The sequence below is a fragment of the Cloeon dipterum genome, chromosome 1 (assembly GCF_949628265.1).
Source record: "Cloeon dipterum chromosome 1, ieCloDipt1.1, whole genome shotgun sequence".
In the NCBI taxonomy this organism is placed as follows: domain Eukaryota; kingdom Metazoa; phylum Arthropoda; class Insecta; order Ephemeroptera; family Baetidae; genus Cloeon; species Cloeon dipterum.
Genome location: NC_088786.1, coordinates 30807232 through 30832007, shown reverse-complemented (window position 1 = coordinate 30832007; position 24776 = coordinate 30807232). Strand labels below are relative to the sequence as shown.

General features: G+C 37.5%; 4 protein-coding genes and 1 non-coding gene across 12 annotated transcripts; 2 read left to right on the top strand and 3 right to left on the bottom strand.

The window, feature by feature from the left end:
* Nucleotides 1-51: 51 nt before the first annotated feature.
* On the top strand, nt 52-7014 carry Dlic (dynein light intermediate chain). 7 transcript variants are annotated; one of them, XM_065496619.1, is made up of 11 exons: nt 52-322; nt 3451-3524; nt 3581-3697; nt 3753-3983; nt 4098-4270; nt 4328-4557; nt 5277-5388; nt 5447-5650; nt 5700-5741; nt 5788-5899; nt 6413-7014. In XM_065496619.1, exons 1-11 carry the CDS (start codon nt 255-257, stop codon nt 6556-6558), a joined length of 1509 nt encoding a protein of 502 aa, XP_065352691.1. In that variant the 5' UTR covers nt 52-254; the 3' UTR covers nt 6559-7014. The 7 variants fall into 7 exon arrangements, with proteins under 7 accessions (XP_065352691.1, XP_065352685.1, XP_065352684.1 ...); XM_065496613.1 differs by lacking the exon at nt 52-322 and adding an exon at nt 2222-2369 and having other exon boundaries at nt 5788-5887; XM_065496612.1 differs by lacking the exon at nt 52-322 and adding an exon at nt 2222-2369.
* mRpL15 (mitochondrial ribosomal protein L15) lies at nt 7011-8380 on the bottom strand. The gene is made up of 5 exons (XM_065496625.1): nt 8223-8380; nt 8023-8161; nt 7640-7808; nt 7416-7575; nt 7011-7362 (listed from the first exon to the last, which is right to left on the bottom strand). Exons 1-5 carry the CDS (start codon nt 8326-8328, stop codon nt 7061-7063), a joined length of 876 nt encoding a protein of 291 aa, XP_065352697.1. The 5' UTR covers nt 8329-8380; the 3' UTR covers nt 7011-7060.
* Nucleotides 8381-8422: 42 nt separating this feature from the next.
* Nucleotides 8423-9502, top strand: LOC135947709 (rRNA-processing protein UTP23 homolog). The gene is made up of 5 exons (XM_065496626.1): nt 8423-8588; nt 8677-8773; nt 8840-8966; nt 9018-9167; nt 9231-9502. Exons 1-5 carry the CDS (start codon nt 8469-8471, stop codon nt 9499-9501), a joined length of 765 nt encoding a protein of 254 aa, XP_065352698.1. The 5' UTR covers nt 8423-8468; the 3' UTR covers nt 9502.
* Nucleotides 9503-9517: 15 nt separating this feature from the next.
* On the bottom strand, nt 9518-24712 carry LOC135947704 (uncharacterized). 2 transcript variants are annotated; one of them, XM_065496620.1, is made up of 9 exons: nt 24573-24712; nt 19285-19481; nt 14356-14516; nt 11118-11286; nt 10915-11052; nt 10505-10721; nt 10259-10443; nt 10053-10205; nt 9518-9926 (listed from the first exon to the last, which is right to left on the bottom strand). In XM_065496620.1, the coding sequence occupies exons 2-9, from the start codon at nt 19343-19345 to the stop codon at nt 9652-9654; spliced, it is 1359 nt and encodes a 452-aa protein (XP_065352692.1). In that variant the 5' UTR covers nt 19346-19481; nt 24573-24712; the 3' UTR covers nt 9518-9651. The 2 variants fall into 2 exon arrangements, with proteins under 2 accessions (XP_065352692.1, XP_065352694.1); XM_065496622.1 differs by lacking the exon at nt 24573-24712 and adding an exon at nt 23123-23445.
* On the bottom strand, nt 13641-13781 carry LOC135934891 (U4 spliceosomal RNA). The gene has a single exon (XR_010574151.1). It is a non-coding gene; the product is annotated as a U4 spliceosomal RNA (small nuclear RNA).
* Nucleotides 24713-24776: the final 64 nt, after the last annotated feature.

Here is a 24776-nt window from a genome sequence, read left to right as displayed (position 1 = left end):
GGGCGTGTGTTTTTTTTAATTTAATTTTTCCAATTTTTGTTTCTCCCACGCGCAGGAGGCGCCGCACGGAGGAATTTGGTGATCGGAGCGCTGCTGCTGACTGAGTTATGGTATTAAAAAAGGTCGTCATCGTCAGTGTGCGTAGAACGAGGCGACGAGCTGCAGCACCGCCGGCTGGCTGGCTGATGGCCGCAGCATGCACGTCTGATTCACTCTCTCTGCTCGCGTGTGTCTGTGTGCTGTGACAACTTTTTATGAGCGATCCGCGGAATTCCACCGACGGCGGCATGACCTGCTTAAAGGACGTCAAAAGCTCCATTTGGTGAGTTGTCTTCCCAAAATTTTCTTTGCCTCGCTTTAATTTCTGTGCGCACCAAAAGCATCGTAAATAAATTATTGTCCTCTGCTGGGAATACTTTGATCGATTTGCATTCAACTTTAATTTAAAAAGGGCAACGAGATGTCACGAGGGGCGAGGCAGGATATACGTCTCGCGCGCGGCTTGTGTGTTTATGTATTAGCTAATTTTGGCCGCCTGTTGGAGGCTCTCCGCTCACACGACTTGACTCATCCCATCCAGCATTTAGCTGGAAATAAATTTTGTCCCTATCTATGCGTGTCAAGTTGTGAAGAAATATCTTATTTTGTTATTTTAAAATAATCAGTGTAGGCCGAGAAATTGTTAGCTGTTTGTGGTTTCGAGGAAAATAATTAAACGCGGTGCTCTTTCCTAAAGAATCACCGCTCCTCCATCAAATTTTGTTTTTCCTTGGCTAAGAGAAGAGGAACTAACTTTCCACAGTTTGTAACAATTGTAAAATAGTTTATTTTAACGTTGAATTAAATCTCACGCAGACAAAACTAGTCAATATTTTTATTTTTAATTTAAAAAAATAGCCATATACAAACAATACCTCCATGAAAAATACAAAATTTCAATACAAGTTCATATAAAAATTAACTAAACCAATTGGAGCTTTTTGCAAAATTCAAATTAAAATCTCGGCTATCGTGTATTCCAACGTGGCGAGCCTTTATTATCAGTCAGTATGTCGACTCATTCCGTCACTCTATCCTGTGTTCATAAACTATAGAGCCTCTATGCATGGTCAAGGGAACCTTGTTTTACGAGTGCAAAATAAATAGCTGACATATGGGATGATGTCATCGCGTGCGCACACTGTCAAAATTGTTAGAGATGATACAGCACAGTTAAAGCGTGCCCCGCACTACTCAATACTCAAAAATAAAACACCGCTCTATTGTTAAACCCCGAAATATTCAGATATATCGGAAGATTAATGGTTTTCATGGTCACCAAAGAGGTGTTGGGTGCGACCAAATAATGCATATGAGTGATACGTTATTTTTAAACACTTACTTAGCGTGCGATGAATGCGCTTTAGTGAGCATATCGCTATACCTTTGATAAAATAACAGGAACTGTAGAAGACGCACGTGTTGGATATTATACTTTTACTTCGGTGCTAAATTTTTCAGTACTATAGACCTTGGTATTTAATTTAATTACCCTCAACGCAACAAAGTGCAACACGCAAAATTTAAAACCAAATTTTATACTCTCCAAATTGATGAACAAAACACCAAAATTAAATTAGAAAGACTAGCTGTGACCTTTTTTATCTCAAGATTAATTAAAAAATTGTAACTTTGCCCTCTATTAAAAGAATGAATTAAAAATTAATATTTTAATTTGTTTAAACAATGACGGGAAGGATCGAGAGAAAATGAAGATCAGAGGGATTTTAACGATTTTAATGTTCTTTTACGCCTTTGAGAGGTAAAAGGTCTCAATCTCAACATTCTTGTGTCATTTTCTTTGTGTCTCCTACCGTTCTACCAACCCAATCTACCTATTTGCTGATCCCTTCGCTCTAAAATAGGAATCACCCAATTTTCACAAAAATAAAAAATGACATTTTTTGAAATATTAATTTTATCCTCTTACTTAAAATATAATTTAGTCATTTGTGTCTTAAACATATAAAAATTAATAAATTCAGGAAAACACGTCTACATTTTATTATTTATTTTATCTCTATCAATGCCTTCTCATTCTTACAAGGAATCAACCAAATTATTTGGGAAGGATAAAATTGCCAAATAATTCCAATTATTCTCATCCACATTTTTAGATTTAAGCCATTTCTGAACGAGCTTAATGAAGAAATGAGAGTTAACCACTTTTTTCGCGCCACTTATTCTTTGTTTGAGGCGTGTCGTCGTAGTTCGTTTGTTTCCGCCCCGGTGTACGTCTTGTCAATGATGGCGCCCATCAGCGAAAAAATCAGTGACACCGGGGTTACACCTAAAAATAAAGACGAACCAGACAACAAGGAAAACCTATGGTAAATTAAATCGCATTTTAAATTGTTTTGCTATCACGCGGCTTTCATTTTCGTAGTACATGTGTTTCCAAATACTTAAAAACGGATCTGTTTTGTGACGCCTGCAAGGAAGGGTCAATGCCTTAAAGTAGATAAATTGGTCTGGGGTTTACGCTAGACCTGTCAGTCCTGGCCTAAACAACGTCTATTTTTATCTAGACACGTGTAATTTCGAGATCTAGGAAAAGCGTATTCATGAAATAATCGTATATCATTTTAGAGTCTGGCCAGCCAGTTTTCATGCGTCAATGCAATGGGATGGGCCGCCCACTTTGGAATAACCCTTTCTCTCCTTTAATACAGTCTACAGAATACAGACACAATTCCTTTTTTGTGCCTAAACGCTTTATTGCGGAAGATGTACACATCATATGACAGTGAAGAAAAAACGTTTTATAAATTGCCATTATCGTCCCTAATTCTTACTCAAAATAACATAGGTTTTGGTAATCAAACGTCAGGTCCAGAGTCCAAAACAACAGGCAAACAAATAATTTTTGGGTGGCACTATTCGTAGCATTAGCACCTAAATTAGTTACGAATAGGGGCTGGAGGTCATGGCTTATTTTTATTATTTTCATAAAATTCCAGCAATAAATAATGTAGCAAAGTTTCATCATGCATAATTATTTTTATCCTATTCGTACCAAATTTAGGTAAAAACAATTATTATATTCTATTTTTTTAGCTATAGCCTTGCAGGATTAGACAAATTTAATCAACGACCAGCTCCAGCTCAAAATATAAATTTAAAATTGATAATGTATTAAAATACATTAATCTGTAAGCTAATATTATTGCTTTCCTTCCTGGTTTAGCGTGGTTAGGGAAAATCACAAGATAAATGGTTTTTATTTCATTTTTTATTAAAAATTCAAGTTTTTAACGCATTGCGAAAATGGCTCTTTTCGTGTTTTGAGCAGCCAAGTTTTTATATTATTTATTTTATCGATAACTACAAAATAAACTCGCCTCTTTTAGCTTCAAATTGTTTAAATGATTTTCTACGAACTATAGTTTGTATGTGTATTCTTGTTCACAGGGCAGCTATATTAAGTGAAGTACAATCGCGCGGTAACACAAAGTTGCCAACTACTAAATCAGTTCTTGTACTAGGTATGCTTATGCCCACTTGAGACTTTTTCAATTTAAAACTAACTGTCAAATTTCAGGAGAAAATGAGAGCGGCAAGACCACTTTAATCGCCAAACTGCAAGGTGTCGAAGACCCCAAAAAAGGTTCTGGCTTAGAGTATGCCTATATAGATGTGCGCGATGAATATAGAGATGGTCAGTATCTAGTCAGTTTCCTGCAGAAACAGCAGAATTAAACCTTAAACTCTAGATAACACAAGACTGCGAGTTTGGGTTCTTGATGGCGACCCCGAACATTCCCACCTGCTCGAATTTGCTCTCAATGAGGAGACCTTCCCTGACACCATGATTATGTTCTCGGTGTCAATGACCTCGCCCTGGGCCATGCTTGACCAGCTTCAAAACTGGGCCACCATTCTTCAGGACCACATCGATAAATTAAACCTATCAGCAGACTTCATTCAAGAACGCAAACAATCAGGTAAGTGTAGATTGCTTTCATTGCTTGATTTTATTTTAAATGTATATTCTATGGAAGCAAGCAAAAGCAACAGAAAATGCAAATATTTAACTCCAGTTTAATTTTGGAATTTAGTTCTGAAGAGGTGGCAAGAGTACATGGAGCCAGGGGATGAACTAGAGGCTAGTTCGCCAATGAGGCACTCGACAAGGACTCTGGAGGATGATCTGCTGGATGAAGAATTGCCCCTCGGTGAGGGAACTCTCACACGAAACCTCGGTCTTGATATGGTCGTTGTCGTAACTAAGGTAAACTTTGTGATCAAACACTACAATGATTTTGTCACGATTGCAACTTTCTTCCAGACTGACTACATGGGAACTCTAGAAAAAGACATGGACTATCGAGATGAACATTTTGATTTTATTCAGCAGTGGATTCGGAGATTTTGCCTTCAGTATGGGGCAGCTTTGTTTTACACTTCAGTGAAAGAGGACAAGAACTGTGACCTTTTGTATAAGTATCTGGTGCACAGAATTTACCACTTGCCCTTCCGCACCCCAGCGCTAGTTGTAGAAAAGGATGCAGTTCTCATGTAAGTAGTACATTATTGCAAAATATAATATACCCAATACTTAAATGCTATCTTGTATTAAACCTGAAATTGGTTAATAAATTATTTCTGGCATTTGGCTCTTTGGCTCCTGTGTTCAATGAAAGTTACACAAGAAGCCTGCTGTAATGGAGATTAGTTTTTTTGTTTAATCTTTTCACGATTGTTCTGATGTTTGAAGAACAATAATTGACTATTCTAAAATTGATTTAATAATACAGTTTTAGTTTTAGTTATGGAAATATTGGATTTTTTGACAGCAAATTTTAATTTACGAATCAATTAACTTTTGTTAACATTTTTGGAGATATAAAATCTCCTTTACAGAGCAACTACTTAGAGCCATAGACAAGCTATTTGTGGTTTTTAAGGTTAATAATTCAACAAAATAGGATATTAACCAAAAAAATAAAATACACATTAATAATTGAAGAGAGAGTGGTTTGTAACTAAACAAAAACTAACCTAAAATTTAATTTCAAGATGATTACCATGTAAAATCTCATAAGGTCCTATTTCTTTGAAGTTCCATAATATCTTAAATTAAAAAATGCCTGGTGATTTGATCTATGCATCATTGAATAGGGCCTAAATTTTATTTTTTAAAATTTACTATGAACTTAAGCTATACATTAATTATGTTAACTTTCTAAATCGATCACAATCAGTCCCCTAATCATTTAATTTTTTATGTTGAACAGACCATCCGGTTGGGATAATATGAAGAAAATCAGCATCCTCTATGAAAACATGCAGTCAATGAAACCAGACGATTACTACACCGATGTCATATCAAGACCACAAACCAGAAAGGTGTGCATCTAACAGTCTCAATTAACCGTTCCACCATTGTAATTGGAAACGTGCGCAGCCTATTACGAGAGAAACTGAGATTCACGCTGAAGATGAGCAGCAATTCCTGATAAAACAGCAGCAGCTCCTGCAGCAGGGTGGCACCCCGTCCGCCCCCCTCGGCATGACGAGACAGGAGTCTCCTATGAGAACTCCGACCAGCTCGAAAACCAGTGACAGACGCACATCCGCTACGCCTGGGTCGCAGGGTTCCCCGAAAAAGGTAAATTTTAACTTCACGTTGAGTGTAGAGGTTGACAATCAAAATGCAGATGTTTGGCTTCTTTCGAAGTTCTCAGTCGGAAACCACTTTTGTAAGGTGATATTATCACAAATCTGTTTTCTACCCTTTTGATGCAGATGGATGGAGCCAAAGTGGGTGCGGCAGCTGGAGGGGAGGGTGTTTTAGCCAACTTTTTCAACTCGCTCTTGCACAAGAAAACAGGCTCTCCCTCCCCAGGTAAAGTGCAAGGTAGGGCAGACAGCGCATTCCCCTTTTAGGCATGGTGTGACTTCCGAGTTTTGTGTGTTAATGGTGGGTCTCGTGACACTGTAAGCAGTTCTTCTTGTTGAATGTAGTTAGTCACACTTGTCTAAAAAGATTAAAAACGCTTTTGCAGTTTATATTCGTAACAATCAATGTGGCCATCTTAAAGAAGTAGTTGATTTAAACAATAAAAGTATTAATCATTTTGTTATTGGCAGTAATACTAACATTTTTGGATATCTGATATCTGTGATGCAGTTTCAATAGCACAGTTTTAGATTTGTTTCAGATTATTTCTAAAGGATTTAACACTCAGGTTTCACTATTTTAACCAACAAAATTGAAATCTGCAGAGGTTTAATGTGAATTATCCGTAGAATGACGTTGCGTAAATTGAAATCTGATTCAGCCTTCGTCAAACATTGTAATTAGCTACTGGCTTTTGCGATCAGTTTATCTGGCGTGAAATGTTAAAACTTTTTACATTGCTCTTTATAGGTATGGATAAAGCTGCTGTTCGTTCTGACGCAGCTGCAGAACTGGACCGGTTAACCAGGAACAAAAAGCCGCCCTCTCCGACAGGATCTCCGGACTCCTCGGCCAATTCGAGTTTGGAGCAGCCGCCGTCATCTACTGATTGCTGAGTCTTGACTTGTGATAGTTTCTCGTATCAAGTACCACCAAACATCTCTCTTTCTTCCCTCTGAGGATTCCTTGTCGACCAAGAGATCCTGATGAGAGCTAGTTTTTTCTCCAATTTTTTCATTCATCCAAAGGTCTGTCTTGATTTGCGATTACCCACATTGTAAAAATAGCACAATGGACAACTAGCTAGTGGAATTGAAATCTTGTTTATTTATTCCAAAGTCTAATTTATTTGATCCGTAGCAAATCTTTTAGCAGAACCTTTTCCAGATGTTGTAGAGTGTAGTTTTCGCAATAATATGTTCACTATGCTTTTATAAGGCGATACCCAGAACACAAAATCTTACATTTCATTTGGGCAATTGGATGCTAAGGCAAACTATTAATTTTTAACTTATTTGTAAATTAAATTTACTGATCAGCTAAATGAATAATAAAGAATATGCCAAAATAAATGCCAAATAGTTTTTATTCTTCTGCAACTAACATTGTTAACCATTCCTATGTTCTGTAATATTCCAGCAATTCTTTGTCCTTTGGCTTCAAAATTGCTTTATCTTTCAAGCTAACGACCCAGCCAGGCTCAAGTCCATAGAAAATCTGTCTGGGATCTTTTCTCATTGTGAGCATAGTATAATCAGGATCATCCTCAATTTTGGGCAGCTCGTAACCATACTTTTGAGCTAGCGCGAGTCGGGCCAGTGAAACTTTCTCAGGGTCAGCAAGGTAACCCCGGTTGTCAGCTGAACTGTAGTATTCGATCGCGTCTTCAGGGGGAATCATCCTCTTTGGAATCGGATCACCTGGTATGAGTTTAATTTATGACTTAATATTATTATAATTAATGCACACAAACCTCTCAGAAAGAACCTTGCAGGATCAGTCACTGCATGGAGGCACAACGGATCGTAATACGAAGTTGTTATGACCCCACCATTCCTCTCAATAGCAGCGATCGCACCTTCTGATGCCCACTGCACCTCAATGTTGATTTTAGCACAAAATTGGTCAAACCCCTGTCATTAACAATAAGAGATGGTTTCAATGTCACGTAAATACAAAACTGGTCAAATTTCGGACCTCTTCATCAGTCAAATTGACACCATGATGGTTGAAATTAATGTTCATAGAATAGACTCCAGTATTACAAATGGAAGAAAGATCAATCGGCTGCGTTGTGTCCAGTCGATTTGTGTCGATCATCTTCTGCAGCATCAAGAGACTCACAGGTGGATACTCTCTTTCCAAGCTGCAAAATTATATAATTATGTGTTAATTATTTCAGTATACGTGAATTTTTAACTGTGGACTCAATGAGCGTCTATGTTCTTTTTGTGACTCAATTAGGGGCGACTTAACAAAAAGGTTATTATCTGTCTTGCAATAGCAAGAACGAAATTTTGGCACTAACTGGGGGCATTGGGTACTACATTATTGAGTCACCATTTATATTTTAATTTTACCGGTATCTCTTGTAATATTTCTCCATGCCAAATCTCAAATGAAACGGTGTGTTGCCACTTTCAAACCCCAGCGGCAAATAATTTTGTCTAAATTTCTTGCCGTGACCATGTGTTCCTCCACCATGTTGTCCACGGGCACCTAGCAAAACAGAATGGTTCTTCATACAATCAATCGGAATTAATAAGAGTAAATTAATTACTTTTCTTTTTCCGATGATCGTGATCTCTTATATTATACAGGGACACCCTTGGCAGGGCACGAAGGACCGCAAGAGCCCTGTCAACCACATTTCTATTCACGGCCATTGTTATTGAGAGTATTGAGACCGGCTGCTTCGTTGTGGGCGTGGCACTTTTGTGGAGGTTTGCTCTGGTGGCAGAACTGGAAACTAGACAGAAGTCAAATCTGTAAACAAATCCACCACGAGGACGAAAAACTAAAAAACATGAAGATTTTACGCTCTAAGCGCGTGAGTAAAACCCTGAGCTTCTATGCAAACAATTTTGGTTTCCGAAAGCCTTATCAAGTTTTACTTGACGGAACAATGTGCTTTTACGCTTTGAAGGTACGTAAAATGTTGTCGTAATGTGCCATGAGCCATTTTTCCAGAAAATTTATTTTTGAATCATGTTTGTTTAAATATTTTCTTGCAGAACAAGGTCAATCTCCAAGAGCAGCTGCCAAAATATTTTGGTGCTGAAGTCAAATTGCTGACCACCCCATGTGTCATAATTGAGGCAGAAAAACTAGGCAAGTTTTGTTAATTTTTCCATGAAACTATGTATCTATTTATTGAAATTATATTCTCTACTCCAGGTCCAGCTCTCTTTGGTGCAACACTAATTGCTAAGCAATTTCCCACACATCGCTGTGGTCACGACGGAAATCCTGTTTCTGGTTCTAAATGTCTTCGTTCTATGGTCAACAAAAATAACAAGGACAGGTAATTCTTACAAAAATTTAATGAAGGTGTTCGCTCCAATTTAAATTCTAGATATATCATTGGCACCCAGGACAGAGAGTTGCAGGAAAAGCTCAGATTAGTGCCTGGAGCGCCCCTTCTTTACATTCACAACAAAGCCCCGACCCTTGAAGCTCCATCCGCTGCAAGCACCAAGAGATCAGAGAAAATAAGCCAGCAAAAGTGAGATTTGAGTTTCATTTTGTTTGGATTTGACCTGTAAATTTTATGTTTGATACGGTGTAGGTTTTTGCCTGAAAAGCAGTCCGGAGAAAGTGTGGCGGAAATCAAGCGACGAGTCCTGGGAATTGAAGAGAATACAGAAAAAATTTTCAAGAAGAAAATCAAAGGCCCAAATCCTCTTTCTTGCAAGAAAAAGAAAAAGGCTGCAGAACTGAACCTTCCAGCGCCAGCAACAGTGAGTGAAGGACAAGTCAAAAAGAAAAGAACAAGGAAAAGAGTTAAAATCCCTCAGCATGTCAAAGAACACATTAAATTGCAGGTTGAAAAATCGTGAAATTAAATCGCAAGAATGTTTTTCAATCAATTTATTCTTCACAATCAAAAGCATTCACTCTTGATAAAAGTGCAAATATTTACATTAAAAATAGTTAGTATAAAATTACCAGTCCCTCAACCCTTTCTAGATAACACATTAGGCCCTAAATTAGGCGTCAGAAGATCTATCATCGATATTTTTGATGACAACAGAATAAATCGGGGATTGTTGATTGGAGCCATAATGGTGGCTAGACAGAGATCCAGCGCTAGTATCGGTCGAAAGAGAACTGCAGGAGGTCGCATCGCCTCGAATGGCCGAGGAAATCACGCTCAAATCGCTATTAATGCTGCGCCTTGTCGCGAACTGTTCATAACTATTGATGGAAAGGTCATCCAGATCGGCACTAGAGAAGCTCGAAGACCGGCTCATAGACACTGCAGCTGTTGAAAAATAATTGAGAAATTATGGAATGCCTTTCAGCGGTGTTATTCGAGGAGAGAAAATATTATTAGTATTCTCAAGAGAACTACCACCCATATTAAATCAAGAAATATGCATTGAATTACTTGCTGAGCAGGCGTCCAGATTCCTCCTTGAAATAGCTGTGGCTTCTGCGATTTGTTTGTGCCTACGAATGGCCCACCAAGCGGCGAATCCGCTCCCGATAGCCACCGTGGTCACCAGAGCCAACATCATGACCAGTTGAGCACCAGACGAGCCTAGAAATAAACAATGAACAAAATTTTCCACTGCTTTTAAAGATTATTTTTACCGGAAAGTCTCGTTTGGTATGGCAGCTGGATTTGGGCTTGGAGCGAACTCGAGTGGCGCAGCAGGGCCGGGGGAATGGCAGGGTTCCTCAGCAGCCTGGCGCCTCGGGACTGTGCCTCAGCTTCGCCTGTGCCCACGCTGTTGTCCCCTTGGACGTGTGGGTGGACTCCTCCAGGAAGACTGATTCTGTGAAAAGGAGAAGTTCACAGTGAGGGCTCTTTGGCTTTGCCAATCAAGTGGATCTTACCCAGCGGAGACGGTCAGTGTGTCAGGCTGGGCAGTGCACAAGACGAGGAAGCGCCGGGTACTGTGCGTCAGAATGGGCAGGTTTTCTTGGACAAGCAGAAACGTGGCCACTGCTGACTCATTTAGCGCCTTGGTGCCTCCGCAGATGTTGTGGTCGAATCGGAGTTTGTAGGTGCTCTGCGGACTATTAGCGTTGCCCCAAACCGAGCAGGAGGAAGCTGCGGAGTTTTAATTTAAACATAAACATTCACTGTCGTATATTAAAGAACGTTAGTAAATTGTTCTATACCCTTTAACCACTGATAATACAAATTTAGGCGAAGCCTATTTTTTTGCTGCAGAAAATCTATTGCGGAAATTTTAAACCATTTCATTATTCACATCAAAACTAAAAGATAAAAGTGAAATTACATTCGTCGTCTGAAGCCGGGGAAATTTCTCCGGGCTGTCCTCCGAGGCTCTCAACTGAAATTCTTCCTCCGAAGTAGGGGCCAGTGTCCACCTCGACCTCAGTGCTGTTAGCAAGACATTGAGTGGCTCTCGCAGAGACTATAATATTTCAGCCAATTAATTGCGTTTTTTGTTTAACACTAAATGTCTAAATGGCAACTCACATCCTTTTGTTTGAGCAGTGGCACTGTCAGCAGGCAGAGGGATGCTGGCCTCTTGCATGGTTCTCGGCTCTTCAGGGTCGGGAGCGACGCGGAAGGTGTATTTAGTGGCCATCCGCAAACCGCTCAGTTGGGCAGTGAACACTCGGCCAGCGCGAGTTGCTTTTACAAGCTGAAATTCATCAGGAAGGATCTAAATCAAGTGACACCCCCCTTGGCAAGTGGTCTTCAGATTTTGATAAAATTCGGTGGAGATGTTGCCCTAGGGGACCTAAGTTGAACCCTAAAATATTAGGTGAAAATTCCAAAAATTGCCCATTTTACAGGGGTTAAAAATTTGAGATTTTTGAAAAAGGTGATGTTTTCGGCGATTTGTAACTTTGACTCTGTTTGTGGTAAACACAAAAATTTGGTATCCAAAATAATCTACGTTTAATGCCAAACAACTTCCCCACGACAACCAACTTCTTAGGTCAAAGGTCAAGGTCACTAAATTCGGGTCAAATTTTTCAAAAAAATCCCACATACCCTAGTACATAAAATTTTGAAAATTCAAAATAGCCAAAATGTGCCTCATATTCATGGTAACAACATATAAAAAATTGGCGAGACTTATTTTTTTCTTTTTCGAGATATTTTGAATTGAGTGTTAAAAACCGGTGTTTTCCGGGTCTTCTGATCATAAATAAAAACACGTTTTCCGCTTAATCTCAGCTTCTATGGGTCCGATTTAGAAAAACCGCACACCATTTGATACGTAATGACCTCCCCTAGGTAATGCAAGGGATCATAAGGGTGCCCACCCCCTTCGAACCCTTAACCACCCCCTGGAAATCCGAAATTTTTTTTTTCAAATATTTACTCTCTAACTCGATTAATTAAGCAAAATACTAATCAAACATGTTTCAAAATAATTAAAATATAAAATATTTTCATTTACTTTGTAGAAAAATAATTTAAAAAAAGTAAAATTGCTATTAATAAAATAATTTAAGTTTATTTTAAATATATAATTATTTTGGGGTTTTGTTTATTCAAAATAGCTGATTTTTTATTTTTTTTAAAGAATTTTAAAATATATTTTATAATTTACAGTGTTTCTTTATAAATATAAATAAATGCAACCAATACCAATAATTTGTTAAACACACAATTTTCACCAAATGCTTATGGTTTAACAAATATTAATGGTTGCATTTAATTATAATAATAAAAGAAAACTCTAGAATATTAAATATATTTTAAGATTCTTTAAAAAAATAAAAAAATCAGCTATTTTGAATAAACAAAAACCGAAAATAATTATATATTTAAAATAAACTTAAATTATTTTATTAATAGCAATTTTACTTTTTTAAAGTTATTTTTCTACAAAGTAAATGAAAATATTTTATATTTTAATTATTTTAAAACACGTTTGATTAGTATTTTGCTTAATTAATCGAGTTCAAGAGTAAATATTTGAAAAAAAAATTTTCGGATTTCCAGGGGGTGGTTAAGGGTTTGAAGGGGGTGGGCACCCTTATGATCCCTTGCATTACCTAGGGGAGGTCATTACGTATCAAATGGTGTGCGGTTTTTCTAAATCGGACCCATAGAAGCTGAGATTAAGCGGAAAACGTGTTTTTATTTGCGATCAGAAGACCCGGAAAACACCGGTTTTTAACACTCAATTCAAAATATCTCGAAAAAGAAAAAAATAAGTCTCGCCAATTTTTTATATGTTGTTACCATGAATATGAGGCACATTTTGGCTATTTTGAATTTTCAAAATTTTATGTACTAGGGTATGTGGGATTTTTTTGAAAAATTTGACCCGAATTTAGTGACCTTGACCTTTGACCTACGAAGTTGGTTGTCGTGGGGAAGTTGTTTGGCATTAAACGTAGATTATTTTGGATACCAAATTTTTGTGTTTACCACAAACAGAGTCAAAGTTACAAATCGCCGAAAACATCACCTTTTTCAAAAATCTCAAATTTTTAACCCCTGTAAAATGGGCAATTTTTGGAATTTTCACCTAATATTTTAGGGTTCAACTTAGGTCCCCTAGGGCAACATCTCCACCGAATTTTATCAAAATCTGAAGACCACTTGCCAAGGGGGGTGTCACTTGATTTAGATCCTTCCATCACATTATTATTTTTCCAGAATGGTGGAAGAAGGATGAGGTTAAATTTAACTAGACTTGACGTGTGCATCGATTTATTAAATATAGTCAAACCAAACAAAACTTGAAAATATTGTAGGTGAGCGAGCTCAGTTTAAATTTCAAATATTCAATGCCATCTTCATACTGCTGAATGCACACATTTTGACTTCATGGGATGAGAGTAGGGAATGTAAAAAATCGGTTAAGTGAACTTTACGGAAAAATCACGCATCTTCCCAGACTATCACTCATATCTGGCGAATAATAATTGTGTAAGTCACAATCGGGAATTTAGATCTAAAAAGCATCATCTGTATCCACAGAGTGCTCTTCAGCTTGAGGGGACAAGGGCTATTATTGGGTTTAATCATTAGACCCGGTAGGGTCATTCAAAAATTGTCTTAGCCCTCAGTATTTCATGAGGACTAGACGGGGTATTGGGATTAGTTTTCAACTAGCAATAATCGCCCCTCGGTAAAACCTCATTGGGTACGATAATGCCACTGCGCAAAGCTAACTTCATCATGGTTTAGTATAGAAACCCACTGTGAACAAAAAGCAAACTTCGCGTCGCGCTATGCTAGAGTTTTCAAACGATGCTTAGTTTCACTGAATCGGATCAACTAATTTGTTTTCATTACTCATTTTATCTAAGTTATTTCCAAATTTTGAATTAAATAAAATTCATTTTCTAATTATGCACGATTTTATATTCAGCTTTTTCTACTCAAATTAAGAGGCAATATTTCTCTCTGATTTCAACGCTGGCCACGGCAGCGCTGCAAGCGCCAATCGTTGCTCCCTTCCCATTGCAGTACGGAGAGATGAGTCACAGGTAGAGCGCGGCAGTAGGCACTTCAAATAATCACTACAGCGTTCTAACTAATACCTTATAATACATTTTGTAAATTTTAATAATAAAATCTACAACATTATAATTTTGAGAGTAAATGAGTGGTGGACACGGAACTAGAATTTCATAGCGAATCGTAATATTTTCAAATTAACTTTCAATAATCTTTAAAATTTCATCGGCTGGTTTACGGATTGATTAATTTTCTTGTACATTATTCGGATTAATTTTCTCACCTTTTCCCTGCACCTCTGGGTTCCCCAGGCCTGCAGTTCGCAATAGGATACAAGCACTTTGCCGACTCTTTCCACGGATTCAACTTGGTCTCTCAATTCAGGGGTGCTTCCCCATTGCAGGACAACGCTGCGGAAGTCAGGATTTACCTCCAAATCCTCACCTAAAATGAAACAAGAGAATAAAAAATTATTTCAAAATTTTTTGATAGATTTCCGATATTTTCAAATGAATTAGAAATTCGATTTAGCTAATATGGTGGCACAGAATTCCGTATTACAGAAATGAAAAAGATACTCTTAAATTAGTTTTAAGTAAAAAGGGATTTTAATTAAAATTTTTGTTATTTTCCCTATATCTAATTTAGCTGCTTTAAACTGTTGCTTTGTAAAAATTAACACCTAATTTAAATTATGGGAGCAAGCTTGGAATTTGCAAAGCTTGATTCTTAGCATTTCTGGACGGCAGCAAATAAGCAAATAGGAGCGAAGCAAGTTAATTAGAGCTGATCAAAACCTGCTAATCCCGCTGAGCGTGTAAAAAAATCCATTAAAGTCCATCGCCACTGTGACAAATGCATATATATTATGCGAGCAGCAGAATCTCTACTCGTGATAACTGTTTGTCATAATCGTCAGAAAACCAAGATCTCTATTATTTGCGATGAGAGAATAGAGGAAACCGTGCGCGTGGATTAATAGTTTAATGTGGGAATCGTGGGAATAAAGACGCCAAAGACTAGTAGAGCATAACGAAAAAGTAGCGTTATTAGTATAGGTTGGAAAGTGTAACAATCATAAATATAGAACGCTAATTAAAACTAAATACATTCAATAATTGAATTGTCCATATGAAGCGAATTAGTGAAATTGGTGAAAATTTGAAAGTAAATGGATTGAGAGATAATTTCTTTGATTTTGACCATGCAAAATTCATTGAAAAGTATTGATAAAGTAAAAGTAAAAATTTATCGTATTCCATAGTGAATCGTAATATTTTCAAATAACTTTCGAAATTCTTTTAAATTTCATCAGCTGGTTCACGAATTATTTTTCTTGTACATTATTTGGAAAAATTCATTGATAACATTTTCATAATTAAAAGTTTAACGACCTGCGCACATTTCTGGTGATGAGTCAGGATAGGGAAGTGCAAGGAATGGCTCAGTTTTAGTTTGGTGAGTTCGTTCGCATCTAACGACCCACATTTACACTGCACTCTTTTATTTATTTTGTGCCCTGCACACTATACACACACACACACACACATCCCGCCCCTCATTGAATGTGGCATGTCGCTCTGAATGATCAATTCTTTGTATTCAGAGTGAAGCAGAGACGCAAGCTGTACGCGGAACGCGGAGTTGGACAAAGGATCATTATTTTGCTTTGGCCGCGATTTCATTATTGGGAAAGGCGATTGCTGCTGTCTCCGAAACTGTACTCGCAGACGTGTTTTTGATCCTCGACAGACGACGGCGACTTTTGCGCGGCACAGTTTTATTGTTTGAACTATAAGATTGTTTCGCGTGACACATTGACTGAGTGGCAGAACAGGCGAGATCAAAACGAAGGGAAGCTGCTCGTCGCGACTATTAGAGTGTGCACGACGAGTAATTGAGTGCATAGTATACACTCTAACCTTGCATGCTTCTCCACTTGACGGCTAATGGTCTGTTTGCTGCACGCAGTTTGATTGCTTTTGTGTCTAACGACGCGCAGCGAAAATTAAATTGCTCTACGTTGAAATAAAATTGTTCTTTTATATTTTCGAAAAATTTTAACACAGGCCAACGAACTGCGCATTCTTCAAATACTCTTACACGGTCTATTAAAATATACTTAAATTGGATTGAATGTAGCACAAGATCGACTAAATAATATAAATTGGAAAAATACATATTTTTCGATTTGAGAGTTTGATATTTTCTCTGTCATATTCTAAATTAATGTTAAAAATTTACAGCAAAACTCTAGTTATTAATCTGCTTTCATGTTGTAGATACCATTTTTTGCCGTTTGGATAAATTCTCGTTCAGAGGCAGTTGTTGCCCTTGTGAATCTTGTGATTTTCCCAAAGGAGCATTGCGCTCTGCTTTTACACGAAAGTAAAACTGGTGAGTGGCAAAAAATTATGTACATGAAATTCCAGCACACGTTAGACCACATTTTAATGTTCCTCACTTGAGAAGAGAAAAGGTAAGTGACTCTCTGAAACAACGCACCAGACATGCACTTTTCTGCTTGCTTGGCTCGTACATTACTTTTCAACGCCATCATCTTTAATTTCGCTTCTGGCTTCTGGCAAGAAATACATTTTAACGACGAGTATTAGAGTATCGACCCCTCATGTGTAAATTTACGGAAACTAGCGGTTCAGAGCACAATTTTTTTTGCCGTATTTTTAATAACAATTAGGCCTCTGACAGTACAGATTGTAAAATAAGGTTAAAATTTTTTGTACAGAATAACAGATCAAACGCATGTGTTCAATAAAAAAAACAAGAATAAAAAATATTTCTCAGATCATAAAATTACACGAATCAATGCACAATTCAATTTAAATGCCACTGCTTCTGAAACTCCTTCTTTCACCAATCTCACGTCTTCCCGCGGTCAAGAACAGTAGCTATCGCTAAATTACTTTTTTAATCCAGGATGATCCTGTTGAAATGGATTTTCTTTCTTTCTATACTGCACCGTCTCTTTGTACCATATGTAAATCGAGAGCATAGTGTTTTTCAGAGCATTTCAGTTAAATAATTAGCGTGTAATTTTCTTATCGGTTATGTTGTATCTCTTTACCAATCAGCGGAACACACGATTTGCATATAGATATGGACAATAAAAGCATTGATGTGTGCAAAGGCTCAACGCGCATCATTCACGGGTAAACGCGCAAAGCCACGCTTTAGTGGACATTTGGACCGGCTTCAAACGATGCAAGTAATCGACCATCAGATCAGAATTTTAATTAGTGGCCGCGCTTATCTAGTTTTGCTATCAAATTTATCCCAAGGTAAATTTTACGATATTTCTCCGGCTTTCCATAATATTTCGGATTATTAATTCTGCATAGAGGCGTACACCTTGACCTGACTTAGAGATGAGTTAAATAATGCAGTGCATAAGAGGGATTCATTAAATTTAAATGAATGAAAATGAAAATATTTGTTGTACACCAATGAAAATCACACAGCATAATTCCCTCATTCACATACAACTTCAATTACTTAATAAGTAGGTTTATACATTCTCATTTATAAGTATTACTCAATGATTATCAATCACGCTCTCAAAATATCCCACGTAATTTTATACACTCGTAATTAAAGGCGCACAGAACCATTGTCTTAAATATCCTCCTTTGCGGCCGTGTTTTGGGTTATATCCGGACAAAGGGCAATTTAATTATCTCTTCTCTTGAAGCTTTCTGCTTTAAAGTTATAGTCAAAATCCAACGCGTGTTTACGTTATTTCATCGCCTGCGCTTTTACAGCGGAAGTGTGCACGCGAGCAAGTTTGAGATCGAAATCACACTACGAAGAACTGTAAAAATCTAGAGCAGCATTAAATTGGTCAGGGCCGCTATGAGAGTATGGAGAGAACGTAAACGAAAATTCTGAGTCGTGCTGATAGCAGGAGGAAATTAACGTTTCACTCAAAATGTGCCTGACGTAAAAAACAATTTTACGAGAAAATTAGCCGTGAAGAGAGCATGAAATTGAATTTAAGAAGCTCTACTTATCAGCTTCAAAAATTACACTGCCAAAACCGATCACCATGTCAAAGGAATTTTTAAAGAATTGCGTTTGCCTCAAAATTTAGAGAAAAATTTAGACTACACGTATTCAATAAGATATCAACGTACGAAATTATAATATCAATTCAAATAGCAAATCATCTTTGGGTCATTTTTTTCTTATAGATGATGAAGAGAATTTTTAACTACCGCCAGACAATTTTTTCATCGGATTGTGCTGGGATTTACTTGAAATGCTACACATACACACGGCAGAATAATGAAGAACGAGATAACGGCTGCGAGTGAAAATTCGAGCATCATGACTTCTTTCGAGGCTTCAAGAGTAATGAGAGAACTAACAGGACGGGCTTTTCTGCACGAAAGACGTGCCGTATCTTCCTCCTGCGGCTCCTAGCAAAATGAGATAATAAGCGCGGTGATGTGCACTTTTGTGTCTATTTTATAACAAACTGCTTTGATGATTATGCTATTGAAGCACTTGCTCCGCTATAGGTGCCGGTGCTGCTGCATTAATCCGCTGATTGTGAGGTGACGCTGGATTTTGTGAGAAAAGACGTTACAGCCGTTACAGGCGCCTCCGCATTCACCGTCATATATCCCCGAGCAAACATGACTTTTCAATCGCATTTATATAGTCGGTGCAGAGCAGGAAGTCACTGCACTTCACATATATAATCTCTCTTTTATTCTCCCTCACGCACCATGTAATGCTTCAGTTAATTGGTCACCGCTCGAAGCTGACCATTAAAACTTAATTATCGATTGTAGAGCTCAAGGACAAATTACTTTGTTGCAGTGTAAGAGCACTGCAACCATGCGCTGGAGTGTGAATGTGCATTCAACAATTCCGCACATTATTTTCACTTGTGCGGGATTTGTACCGTTTCAGATTCTAATAATGCTCATAATTCATAAATAATATTCTTGAGCAGCTTCTTTTAAACAAAAGCCTTGACGGAATAAAATAAAATCCAGACGAAGATGGATGATAATGAGTTACCGCTAAGTTATCTTAATATGTGTCTTAATTTTGATAAATTTCAAAGGGGGATTTTAAATTTTGTCATCATGTCAAGTTTTGCATTTTCTCTTATCTCTATATATATTCCAATTTTTCTGAAAATTAAAACTAATTTTTTGGGTGGTAGAAATTTCTGCGGCCTTACCTTTTGTCGCAGAATTGAGTGCCGCGAAGGTGAGGAAATGAGTAATGAACACCCACTTCATCTTGCTAGGCACGTTTAGCAAAATAGCAGACGATCGAAATGGCCACTTCCGTCAATATCCCCTTAGATCGTGGCGTGGTGTCGTTCACTCTGAGCTCCCGTGCGGTTTTCGGCTAGCTTCCTGATTACTGCATCTCCTGTGAAAAATGAAAAGGTTGAGGTTCTGCTCAGCAGACAAATATATTGTGTACGTGTGGTCCGGAGTAATTGTCTAAAAAATGCAGTTAGTGCAACACAGAGAATTCACTGAGCGCGATAATTGCCTCCTGCTGACGTCGGTAAGAGGAGCGAAATATTACAAAGCAATAAAGTGCGATGAAAAAGAGTCCCTCTTAGTTTACCAAAGTTGATTTCTCACTTTTGATAATTGTTTTCCAGGAAGCTCTCCAAGCTGCCACGCCTGACGGTGCAACTACATATTACAATAATCACGAATAAATGCTCTAAACGAGAGTTGTTTCATTTATTTTAGCAGCGGTTTATATTCTGCATTTCTTGTTATAAGAACGCCCGCTTAATAACATTTTCTTAGCGTGTAATTTAAACCCTTGTATAACGAGGAAAAAACAACATGGGTCGTCGAACTTTCAATAATCTTAGAATCTTTTTTATGTGTGCCCGCACGCTTAAAAACTTAGCATGCGGCGAAATTTTTTTAATAAATTATCAGATTTAACGTTCATGAATGCATGGAGCAATAAATTCTTGTTTTAAACTCTCTCGTTTGTGATAAAAACGGTGAAAATGTAGATAAAATTTGATATTTATTGGTTCAAAATAAATTTGGCAAACCACTTTAAATGTTCATCCGGCATTTTTAAATTCAGTCTGCGAATGAACGTCTTCCGAGGTTATTTGATCGCTGCACGTTTTGCATCGTGAATTGCTGCTCAGCGTTTTAAATACCGGTAGACACATCCGCCGATTTGAGTGTGTGTGTTTGTGACCCCTGGCAAAAAGGTTCAGCCTCCTATATATCCTGCCGCCACTCGCTTTTATGATGGATAGTGAGCAGAGCAGAAAGAAGCTGCGGACTGCAAGTGCCGCGAGAGAAGAGAACCCGGCGGCGTTTGCAATTCACCTTTAATTTTTTCCGTCACGCTCTTTTCACGCATGCGAAACTCAGCTCTTTAAAATTGTGAGAAAATCACTCGAAAAGGATAAATAATTGCTTATTTCATCCTGACTTGGAATCAAATTTTTTTTTCTCAGAGAGTTTGATTGAATTTCTTTATACAGAGTGAGCCAACGCACTGAACAGGAGTTAAACCTCAGTGATTTTTCTTTAAATAACACAACTATAAAGGAATTGAAATTTATATGGTTTTTTGCGCAGACATGTGAGATGGTGTTTTTTTTGTCTAAATATAATTGACTGAATGATGAGAGAATCCAATACTTAACTTGCTGCCTGCATTGTATTTGTGATATTATTTGAGTTTTAAAATAATACGCATACGGGCCACAAAATTTTACAAAAATTTTCGAAACAAAAAATAAAACCAAAATTTCAAGTTACAGCTCTTAATTGTACGATGAGACAGCTGGTTGCTTTGTATTAAACTGTAAACAACTTAAAATTAGCAGTGTTACGACATAATTATGTATATAAATCTCCAATTTGCACATCACACGCAAGTAGTATGAAAAAAAATAATTATGGGAGTTAAGATGTTTCCCAGTGACGTGTTGATAAAACAATTCTGTGCACCAATTTCGCGGTTAGGTCATTCCTCGTGTGTGTATTATAATATATCGCTTATCAACGAGTGCAAACAATGGCATCTCCGAAAATGCAAAGCACTTTACGCACTTAAAAAGGGCTTGAAAAAAGGTCATTACTCCAGGAACAATGCTGAGAAAGGGAATTATCAAAATACAAAGCTGGCAGAGCGTAGACAAAGACACGCTGGCATTAAAAATGCACGCGGCGCGAATGTCAGAAAAGAACATGTGGGAGAGAAAAAGTCGCACGTCGCAGGGGATTATTTTTCCATCAGACACGCTTTGCACAGCTTGAACGAGCGTTTATCAATCCAGTTAGAAAAGAAAGGCACGAGTGGATGAAGACACGACACAGAAAATCACCATGCAGCATAATATTGCTTTATTATTATGTGCATTTTTTAAAAATTCATTGATTATACTTAAAGTTAACGGCCAAAAACTTTAGAACCGTTAACTCCAATAAATGGAATATTTGTAGTCGTTCAAATTAAAGCCGATACAAAAATTATGTTGCTAAAATAGTATGTAAGAGCAAGATAGTCAAAAATTTAGCGATGGAGTTTAAGTGTTGTTAGTTAATAAATAATTTTAAATCATGATCAGTGCATTTTATGAAAAGATAACTTAAGACTAAGGCCATGCATTGAGGAAATTTTTCACTGACATTCAGCCATTAAAAATGACTAAATTTTAATATTGAATTCCTGATTTGTTAGCACTTATTGTTAAAGACAACAGGTCGCCGTCTCCAAGAGTCTCATAAATCCTTAAATCACTTACTGTAATTTATCCCCCTCACTGTGGTGGCCTCGAAAATGCAAAATGCAGGCAAAAACCGAAGCTAAACGCTTTTTTCTTAAGGCGAGTTAGCAACCCAGGTGTTCTTTCTCGCACAGAGTTGGAAGCGCGAGAGAAGAAAAGGACCGAGTGTGTCAGGCACTGACCGACAGATGCACAGGACCGAATACCATGGTCATTTGTTTCCAATCAGCAGTGCGAATGAAAATCACAATTCCAGGCAGAAAGAGAGAGGATGCATCTCCTTTCAGCTTCAAAAATAATAATAGTACGTGTTTCTCTCTCACGACAGCAGGCGCAGTGTCAACGCCTGCTCTTCGCCTTCACTGTGGAGCCCAGCCAAGAGAGATCGAAACGAAAAGATCGTACATCGGCGCGCGTGCTTGTTTTGGTGACAAGCTCTGATAATTTTAGAGGAGGACAAAAAAGAACGGCAAATGCAATTTTCGTCAGCCTCACAATCAGCTAAATATTTTGTCCTGTTAGCAAACCGGCTCTTTTTAAATTACACGAATTATAAGACAAAGAAAGAAACACACACACAGGTTTAATCTTTAAATTTAAGAAAAACTGAATGGCTTTGGTTTGTGAGGAAAATTAATTCTGTACAGTTAGTTAATAGCAAAAAATTCTATGAGGAAATAATTAAATAACGCGTTCTCGTACTGCGGTTATGAATTTCTTTTTGGAGGTTAAAGTACTGCTGATGAGGGCTGTGGAGACGAAACAGCTGCTGTACAGTATGAGAACGGGTAATTTAATTTTTCCTCATAGAATTTGCAATTACCTAACTGTATACAGAGTTAAATTTCCACGTTAGATTTAAAATACATGTTGTAAAAATTTATGATTTGGACGGAAAATTTGTATTTTTTTTCTCAATACACTATATTTTATTTTTAGGCCTGGGACAGTTTTTAAAACAAAAAAATTTGCGCGAGTATGGAATTCAAGTTGCAAAAATTAACAGGTTTTGTAGCCAAAATTTCAAGCTTTGCCAATTTGAAGAATTTAAAATACTTGAATTTGCGGGCAATTAATTAAAAATCATACACAAAGTCTCTGTTACGAACAGGGTCACCAATCACCTTACTGTCTTCATTAGAAACGCACGTGTCAATTGTAATATGGAAACGTGTAAATAAACATTAACGTTTGAAGGACGAAGGGTTTGCACTTCAGCACATTTAAATGGCTGCGGTATTATGCAGCACAGAGATATATTTTTCCTGATAAAAGGAACGCTAATTACCTGCAGCTGAGTGCGTGGCTGCTGCTGATCTCTGGAATAAATTTAATCACGTATACGTCTTTGCTATTAAGCTGTCACTCAAAACGAAACAAATGAGTGGAGACGAAGAGTGGTGCACAATATAAAGTACTGCGAAAAACACTGCGACGCTCTGAGCTCCGAGGTTCACGGCCGCGAGAAATCTCAGCACTGTCAGTTAGTCAGAGACAAGAAAAAGAGTATAGGCACTTGGTTAGCTATATATTGAAACTGCAATGTCCTAATTGCACGCACTGTAATGAAAGCACAAAGTTGCAGAAATGATGAAGAGTAGTGTGCTGATGTGTCCCTCGCTCATGACTGTTTATCGCTCTCCGCGTTTTAGTGACGTTCTGCGTGCGCATCACGGTGTGCTGGACCGCACCGCGTGAAATAAAATCCAGCACCAAATAATGTGCTGTTTGATTTCCGGACTTCACATCACTTTGGTATTATTGTGATCATGCGACTGTCGGTGCCGGTGGTCCGCGTCAAGGTCGCGCATGATCTCATTGATCTCGCACTCTTGCCTTAACCCATAACATTAAAACTTGCAGCTGGTAATTAGTTATTGAATATGCTCTTACTTATGCTCGATGTCAGGAGAATGTGGAGGATAGTTAGCAAAGTAATAAAATAATTCATTTGATATACCAAGAGAGTAGAGATGATAAAAACGGCCAACAGTATTTTAATGTTCCTGACGGCATTAACGAGGATCTAATAAAAAATTTAAAATTAACTTGCTACTTTATTTATGTGCGCGTCAAAGGACTCAATCGCAGTGCGACGAGAATTGATTGAATTCATATCTTTTTATTCAAAATAATATATTTTATTGTATTGCTGTTTTAGTACTACAAAATACTTTGTGTGCATTTATTAATTAATTTCTTTCCATTTCCAATTATGAAAATAATAGTATAGTGAAGAGTGTTTTTTAATTGTACATGCACGATTCTATTGAATTAAATTTTGACTCTGTATTACATAAAATTATGCAAATACAAACAATAACCAAGTTTTCGTGATATTGAGACGCAAAAGAAACCATAAAAACATAAGAATGGCACCCCTTTACTGATTACATATTTTATTGTTATTTTATCAAACTTGTAAACGAAAAGATCAAAGCTGCAAGCATTGAAATCGCCGGATCTCTTTATTTTTCTGATTTATTTAGTATGTACGCTGTGTTATATTATAAAATTTAATTTTATGCAGATTTTTCAAAATTTTCAGTCTTGAAGATGATATGAAGGTTTTATAAGTGGTGCTGAAATTCATGCGAAACTATGTATACATAATGTATGATAGTATGTTTTGTGACAAACAATTTGGAGCCAGAGTTGCTAAATTTATACGCAAGATTTAAGCGTCAATTTGTTCGTTGTTGTAGGGTTGTTAGAATAGAATTTAAACGCAAGCTTACCTAAAATTAGGCGAAGAGAATCTAAGCCGGCAGATTACGGCAACACCAGCCAACTCCCAATACCTTCAGTGTTTTGAGTGTTTTGTGCTGCGGCTGCGGCCACACTGAATGTGAATGAACGTCGCAAAGCAGAGAAAGATCTTGCTAGCCTGAGCCTGTCTTGAGTCTTCCCCATCCTTCCTTCCTCCACACATGCGCACTGGC

Excerpts from the sequence above, each read along its gene's own strand:
- Dlic (XM_065496612.1), top strand. The coding sequence starts at position 2,284 with ATGATGGCGCCCATCAGCGAAAAAATCAGTGACACCGGGGTTACACCT. Across the intron at positions 3,525-3,580 it reads TAAATCAGTTCTTGTACTAG|GAGAAAATGAGAGCGGCAAG; the intron begins GTATGCTTATGC and ends GTCAAATTTCAG. Across the intron at positions 3,984-4,097 it reads TCAAGAACGCAAACAATCAG|TTCTGAAGAGGTGGCAAGAG; the intron begins GTAAGTGTAGAT and ends TTTGGAATTTAG.
- mRpL15 (XM_065496625.1), bottom strand. The coding sequence starts at position 8,328 with ATGGCCGTGAATAGAAATGTGGTTGACAGGGCTCTTGCGGTCCTTCGT. Across the intron at positions 8,162-8,222 it reads CGATCATCGGAAAAAGAAAA|GTGCCCGTGGACAACATGGT; the intron begins GTAATTAATTTA and ends CTGTTTTGCTAG. Across the intron at positions 7,576-7,639 it reads TCAATTTGACTGATGAAGAG|GGGTTTGACCAATTTTGTGC; the intron begins GTCCGAAATTTG and ends TGTTAATGACAG.
- LOC135947709 (XM_065496626.1), top strand. The coding sequence starts at position 8,469 with ATGAAGATTTTACGCTCTAAGCGCGTGAGTAAAACCCTGAGCTTCTAT. Across the intron at positions 8,589-8,676 it reads TGTGCTTTTACGCTTTGAAG|AACAAGGTCAATCTCCAAGA; the intron begins GTACGTAAAATG and ends ATTTTCTTGCAG. Across the intron at positions 8,967-9,017 it reads AACAAAAATAACAAGGACAG|ATATATCATTGGCACCCAGG; the intron begins GTAATTCTTACA and ends TTTAAATTCTAG.
- LOC135947704 (XM_065496620.1), bottom strand. The coding sequence starts at position 19,345 with ATGAAGTGGGTGTTCATTACTCATTTCCTCACCTTCGCGGCACTCAAT. Across the intron at positions 10,444-10,504 it reads ACACTGACCGTCTCCGCTGG|AATCAGTCTTCCTGGAGGAG; the intron begins GTAAGATCCACT and ends TCCTTTTCACAG. Across the intron at positions 9,927-10,052 it reads TCTGGACGCCTGCTCAGCAA|CTGCAGTGTCTATGAGCCGG; the intron begins GTAATTCAATGC and ends ATTTTTCAACAG.